The sequence below is a fragment of the Zea mays genome, chromosome 7 (genome assembly GCF_902167145.1).
Source record: "Zea mays cultivar B73 chromosome 7, Zm-B73-REFERENCE-NAM-5.0, whole genome shotgun sequence".
Lineage (NCBI taxonomy): Eukaryota > Viridiplantae > Streptophyta > Magnoliopsida > Poales > Poaceae > Zea > Zea mays.
In genome coordinates, this window is record NC_050102.1 from 127,849,322 (window position 1) to 127,856,423 (window position 7,102).

The following is a 7,102-nucleotide window of genomic DNA, read 5'->3' on the forward strand; positions in this document are numbered from 1 at the left end:
GGTATCTATCCTGAATGCATCAATACAAGCAGCCAAACACAAGCATACACATGGATTTAGCCTGTACACCGGAGACCTGGCTCCTCACATACAGGTCAGGCTACCACCATACAACAACCAAACAGACGGTTAGGGTACCGACAGATACCCCACTACAATTTTATTCAGTATCTTACTTACCATTGCAAATGTTCTAATCTCTTCTATGGCACTCAAATATAATTTCTCACCCTTCCATCGGTGGCATAAAAGGGTAACAAAATTGCATGTCCTAATCCTTCGAGGCCAATGGCAATGCATGAAAGAATGGTCTGCTGCATGAAAGAATGGTCTGCTTGATTTTCAGCTAACTGCGCCACAACTTGCTTAACATTAGTCGATTATATTTAATCACTAATCTTAGACCAAAATAAAATGTCAAAAAGTGACAAGTTAGATATCGAATCAAACAGACCCTAAAAAAGAATTAGAATATTTACAATATCAAATAAGATAAACAAAATTAAAGTGGCATATTTTGTCCAAACCTTCTCTAAAACAATGAAAACTGGTTTAGAAGTGGATCTTTTTCTGCTTGGTGTACTGCTCCGTCACTTGTTATTAAACCGTAAAGAAAACGACTACACAATTTCAGCTGGCAAATGCAACTTACACCTGTACAGTTTAATATACAATGCTGAAAATAGCGGTACAACATCGTATCGCATTGGCGTCCTGTCAAATGTAAATTTGACAAAGGGACGAATGAAGCGTGAAAAATTACAATATTTAAGCAAAATCCAGAGTTGCACTCAGGCAGGACACTTTGGAACGCAATAAACGGGTCGGCACTTCTTTAACTTCCCATAGGTTACAATTTCAATTTGATTTTCTCTGACCACTTGAATATATCTGAATAAACCTGATCGCCACCAATTTCCTCACCGGTTGCCCCAGCAGCTATTCTGATGACGTCCTCAATTAGAGCAAAGTTCCCCATTATATCAACATGTGCACCGCTCTGGGTGCCCCTGCCTTCCAGGAGAGTAGAGGGTGGTGAATGGCTGTATTCTCTCACGTAAGTCTTGCTGCCGGCAGGGTTGAAACGAGTTTTGCCACGCCATCCTTTTGCACACATGTAGCCCGCACTAAGAACTGGAACAGTTTCATCACCATCGGCTAAGTAAACACCCCCTTTCAAGCAGCTATTTTCCTCCCCGCCTTCAGCCGAGGTGTCAATTCGGAAAGGTATATAACATTCTGCCTGTGGGGCCAACTTATAGACATATGCCCTTTCAGTAGGAATGCCTACTCCGTACATGGAAAATATTTCCATGTCAGGAGCATTCGGTAACCTGAAGATAAAATTATCATATGTAGAATAAATGGAAACATAAATAGCTTGAGAAAAGATTTTATAAAATATAGAATAGGAATGTTGGCAAAGAATTCATACTTCGTTTCCAAGGGGTTTGACCAATATTTGTAATGTTGGTATTTTGGATCATCCAAGTTATCAGCAATTCCATATGAAAAGTGAACATTTCCACGCTGCATCATCCTTGGAGCAACAAAATGAAGAAGGTCTACAACAGAACTAGCAGTGTAAACTTTGTAGTCTGCGACTGCCTTTATTCCACCCCATCCTAATTCGTGATACTCTGTCCAGATCTCCCGGCATGACGTATTTGAATGGGCGATATTATTACCTTTAACAGCATCCTGAAATGATCAAAGCACAGTTTTGCTCCAATATTTAAAATACATCATGCACAACCCACAGAAGGAAAATCTAGTTTTGTTTCAATGGTCTCAGTAACTTTAGACCACACTAAGTCCTGATTAACAACTCGATACCACAACTAAAATAGTCTTTCAAGATTTTCTTGATTTGTTTTTTTTTTGGAGACATCAAGAACTACATCTGGATCCAAACCTATTTACAGACTACGTCTCTATGGTGAATAGAAAGGTTCAAACTAGCACAACAGATAACTTGATCAGCAAGTTTATAAACATATGGAAATGAGTTCATAGTACACAAGAAAACTATATATGAAACAGATCAAATCAGCCAAACTGTAAAAGGCATTGACAAGTGGAAAAAGACCACACCCGGGGAACAGGCAAAAACATGTTAATAAGCCTCTGAATACTCACACGAAATTCTATCTGCTCAATCTCTGAAGAAGGTGCTTCTGCTACATCTTTACCAAAAGATACCAGCCTTCCATAGTTAATAGGTTCAGGTTGAACCTCGATATTTCCCCCATTGCTATCCTTAGAAACCCCAGTATCATTGGCTTTGTGCTTCTTAGCTTTACATTCAATGCCATCTTCTGGAGACCAATCCAGATTTCCCCAAATTGTATCACCACCTTTAGGAATCATTGACATTGTTGAATCCCATGTTCGGGTCATACGCATCAAATGGCGCAAAGTTTGAAGCCCAAGGAAATCAGAGTCCAAGACATCAGGAGCGATAGCTCTGTACATAACAACAAAACTTAGTGGGGAACTAATTTTATTACTTTCACCAGAGAGCAATTTTCTTTGGACAAATAAATATAAGAAAATCAGGATAGAAAGGTATCCAGCAGCCTAAGTTCATGTTTGAAATGAAATCAAAAAACACAATTCAAATGTGTTTACATTAGTACCCTGGATATCCGCATGTTAAACAGTGTCTGTATTCATTTAAGCCCTCATATGGATATGTTTGCCATCATAAAATATCATACAGTATTGACTCGTGGGATAACAAAGTGTACAAGGATAACTTCTGCACCATTTTAGCATGAATAACATGATCAACATATAGGCATATAGCTCAAATTTACACATTTGAACATATTACTGCCAATTTAGAAAACTAACAATAGGTCACAGAAATGTTTAGACCTGCGTTAGTGATTGTGCTTGTTTTAGGGAATGAATGATTGCATTATTGCTATTCAGAAGTTACTCCATCCATTTATAATAATAATATGCTGTTTAACACTTCTTTCCTTTTTCAAGAATATATGACACTAACAAAAATAAGTAATATGTAGAGTCTGATGTATGCTAACTAGTATAGATAAAGAGCTAAATATTTCAGATGCAATATTATAAAGAACAACATTAAAAGGGGTGCAGACCCAGTGTCAGAGGCTTCCACATGAGTGGGGCATGGGGAAGGGATAAACCGAGGCAAGCCTTCCCCCGCAAATGGAAAGAGGATGTTTCAAACCCGTGACCTGGTGACTCAATGACCACTGCACTATGCATGCCCTTCTATAAAGAACAACATTGTGAAACAATATTATCTCCGTTGGCATCACCTAGTAAATTTCAACCCAGATAACATGAAAATGCCTACTAAAACTAGCAAACTATGTTTAAATTACCTAGCAACGGCAACATCTTTGGCTTCAGATGAGAAAAGGCCAGCAACAGCCTTAGGAACTCCTAAGAAAGGTCCTCCAATATTCATTACAGCTTTAATATGCTTCTCACACCAGTCTGGACCACCGCCACCCCCCATGGGAGGAGGTGCTTCGACCCATTTCATAAAATGCAAAAAATAGAGGACCCCCATGGAGTGTGGGATCACCACCACCCTATTTCCACCATTTGTTGCTACCATGAGTTCAATGTTGCTCTTTATTCTGCTCAAAGTTTGATCACGGACCTGCATATAGTAATCTGCGTCACAGATATGGCAATACATACTATACCAGAACCATTTACACATAGTGGGAGCTGTCACCAAGCATCAGAACTTTGGAACCAAATAGCCAATCTGTGGTGAGTTCTGACTAAATTTACTTGTATAAGGCCGTCGAAGAAGGGTACCTCAGTGTTCTGGAAAGATAACCTCCAATCATATGCAGCCATGTACATGGTCTTTTCTTCATATCCAATACGTGCTAAATTGGCAATTAAGACAGCCCAAACAAAATATCCAGGGACAAAATAGTCTGCTGCAACCAGGCCTGTGACCGGCCTGACCCTTATTCCAGGTTTGTCTAATCCAGTTTCATTGTCCAATGACATATGTTCGACCCAGCATAGAGGTCTGAAAAAATGAAGATTTTACCAGAAAGAGAAAGTAAGACTCAGTCGCCATAGAAAAAGGACACAACTGCTATGGCATAAGATGCTTTAGTTATTTTTCATTCGAGAATTGTTAGCTGCACTGCTAGGGGAAGAATGGAAATACAAGAGGTACTGATATGCATAGCAAGCACATTTGTTCACAGGTCACCACAACTAACTTGATAAAGCTGTAATGTCATGTTCTCAAAATGTGTTGTGGAACCTGTCCTCATATTTCTTAGCACAGCAAATGAACCAACTTCTGAAGTGGAAGATTCATAAACTTTATGTTCATCACGATGAGCATAGTAAATTGGATTTCAACTCACGGAGAGGGAAAAAGTGAAACTGCTATCCCTCATTTTTCTGGTATCTAGGCTAAAATAGTGCTAGTCCCAATGAGGCTTAGTGCATTTCAGAATGACAGAATCCAAATATTTGCAACCGAAAACATTGATCCAGCCAAAATGTTAGTGGAAATAAGTAACTGTTTAATACAAAGTGTAAGGCATTTCTTTTCCCTGTAGTATGCATGGATAGCTCAACAGCACAATGATAATAAGGTCAAAATTCTGACCAGTACTTGTCACAAAAATACATGACAGGCAACATGAATATTTCTAGAAAAGCAATACATGAATGATAGAACTGCTAGAGGGGACCAATTCTTTCTGAAATTTTGCTACGCATGCCTAATACCACACAAAAAAGCTCCAGCTTTTCATGGAAAATCCAGTTTTCTTCTGAAAGTTTAGAAACTACATGATTTGTTTGGATCCGAGGAGCTAAAGCAAAAGTGACTAAAGTTTAGTCACTTAGAGCTAAAGATCCAAACATGAAGAGCTAAAAGTGACTAGATTGATATTTTTTATCATTTTAGTCACTTCTAGCTCTTCCTGTTTGAATCCTTAGCTCATAAGTGACTAAACTTTAGTCACTTTTGTTTTAGTTCCTGGGATCCAAACAGACCAGGGAAAATGCAGATACTCTAACTCTTTTCCCTCTCTTAATTGAAAGGCAGAGCTCCCACCAATTCGTTAAAAAAAAGACCAGGGAAAATAATCACTCTTCTTCAGGACATAAAAACAGTTCCCATGTGAGTAAGGATGAGAGAGAAATAGTAAGTGGGAAGCAAATAGTACAAGAAAAGTCTGGGTGTTTTTAGTTTCACAAGACACCAGCTCCATGCAGGTCCAAAGTGCACATAGTTGCGCACTTTAAAGTTCCACTGGTGATACTAACAAAAATCTCAACGCCCTCTCTCTCAAAAAAAAAAAACACCGCATCAATTCAAGACAGCAGTAAGACGTTCTTGCTGCTACATTTCAGGTCTTGAGAAGGCACATAGCTAAAAGATAGATTGGGACCAAACAGGCCACCAACCTACTCACCAAGCACAAGCCAAAATCAAATATAAGAAACTTTTGGACCCTTGCATAAGAACAAAAAAAGATAAAACATAGAGGAATTATCATTGCCGAGATCCCAGTGAGAACTCTTTCCCTGAGATAGCTCCACGGCTCTCAAAAGAAGAATTTCCTTAAAACTTAAAAGACATCTCAAAGTCTCATACGAATTAAAATCTTGAATACAAATATATAAAAGACCAGGCCGATTGACTATCAATGGCATTTACGAAAAAAATAGAAAGTACATAATAGAGTAACGTTGGACTGTTCCGAGCAACATTAGCAAAACATTGAACCTGTATTTTCTAAAGACAACATCAACGACCAAAAGTAAACTTAAAGAACAAGTGATGTAATAAGCAACAAACATTCAATTGATAAGTCCAACCAACCAAAAACCAAACAAACTTTCATAAACCAGACACAACTGCAGTGGTAGTTACAATAAAAATTCACGAGGACTACTGTGATTCCGGAAACGAAAACAAAACAAAAATGAAGGAGGAGAAAGCACCTCTTGTATACGTCACCAAATGTGCCGCCCCATAGCCGCTTGCGGAAGAGCCCCTCGGCGCAGTGGTGCCCCTCCCATAACTCCAGGCCCCCGGTGACGATGCCCGGGACGAAGACGACGGGGTGCTTAACTCGCAGCCCCTCCTTCTGCAGCTTGACCCCGGGCGGGTCCGGGAGCGGCCCCGTGATGGCCTCGGTGACATACTGCGGGAACGAGGCCGGCATCGCGTTGTATAGAAAGAGCAGCAGCCACCAGGCGGAGCACACGCACCCGACCAGCCAGCAGCAGCTGTCCACGCACGACCACTTGGCCTTGGTCCGCTTCGTGGGCTCCTTGGACGGCGACCCGGAGGATGAGGACGGCTTCTTCCCCTTGTCGTTGTCGTCGTGGTCGGACTCGTCACCGTCAGAGGGCGGCAGCGGCTTTCGCCGCCGCAAGAATGACATGGCGCGCGGCGGCGGTGGGTCCGACGGCGGCTAACTGCGCGGGCACACCTGCATCCCGGGCCGCTGCTGCGGCGGCGGCGGCGTCCGGTAGAAAACCCTAGGCGTCGGAGGAAGCGAGGCGGGCAGGTCGAGGGGCCGTCGACCGGTCGACCCGTCGTGGCTTGGCTCCGGCTTCGTGGGGTTCGCGCTTGTGAGGTCGCGCGAGAGGGAGAGAAGAGGCTGGGGGACACCGCCGCGCCACAGGTCCACAACGATCGCTCCCATGCGCCCGGTGCACGTAGGCGGGTACAACGCTCGACTGAATCGTGAAGCCAGATATGTGCGGCTGATCTGTGGGGCAGTGGGATCGGCAGCGGTAGGTGCAGGAGGACTCCGTTCATGGAATGCGGTGAGACGAGGTGGGGGCTGAGAGGTGGCTGGCTCAACTGACGGCAGGGAAGGATGGGTTCAACGCTTCGTGGGGCCAGACTGGCAGAGGTAGACCATGTCGGTTACCACCATTATATGGTTCGGTTATTTCTATTGTGAGACTTGTTCGTTTAGCTCTCAATGAATTGAGTTAGATTGGATGGATTTAAATAACAAGTAAGTTAAGAATCTATTTGGTTAGGCTGTGGCTGTGAAAAAAGTTATTATGAGCTGTGGAAAAAGCTGGTGTAGGCTATGAGCTGTTA

The 7,102-nt window shown here is 42.2% G+C and overlaps 1 protein-coding gene across 1 annotated transcript; it reads right to left on the reverse strand.

Annotated features, from left to right (window-relative positions):
- Window positions 1-631: 631 nt before the first annotated feature.
- LOC100191489 (uncharacterized) lies at window positions 632-6,631 on the reverse strand. The gene is given in 6 exon segments (NM_001136921.1): window positions 632-1,334; window positions 1,436-1,701; window positions 2,140-2,467; window positions 3,369-3,652; window positions 3,817-4,039; window positions 5,983-6,631. Coding segments are annotated over 6 exon segments (2,031 nt in total). The 5' UTR covers window positions 6,429-6,631; the 3' UTR covers window positions 632-850.
- Window positions 6,632-7,102: the final 471 nt, after the last annotated feature.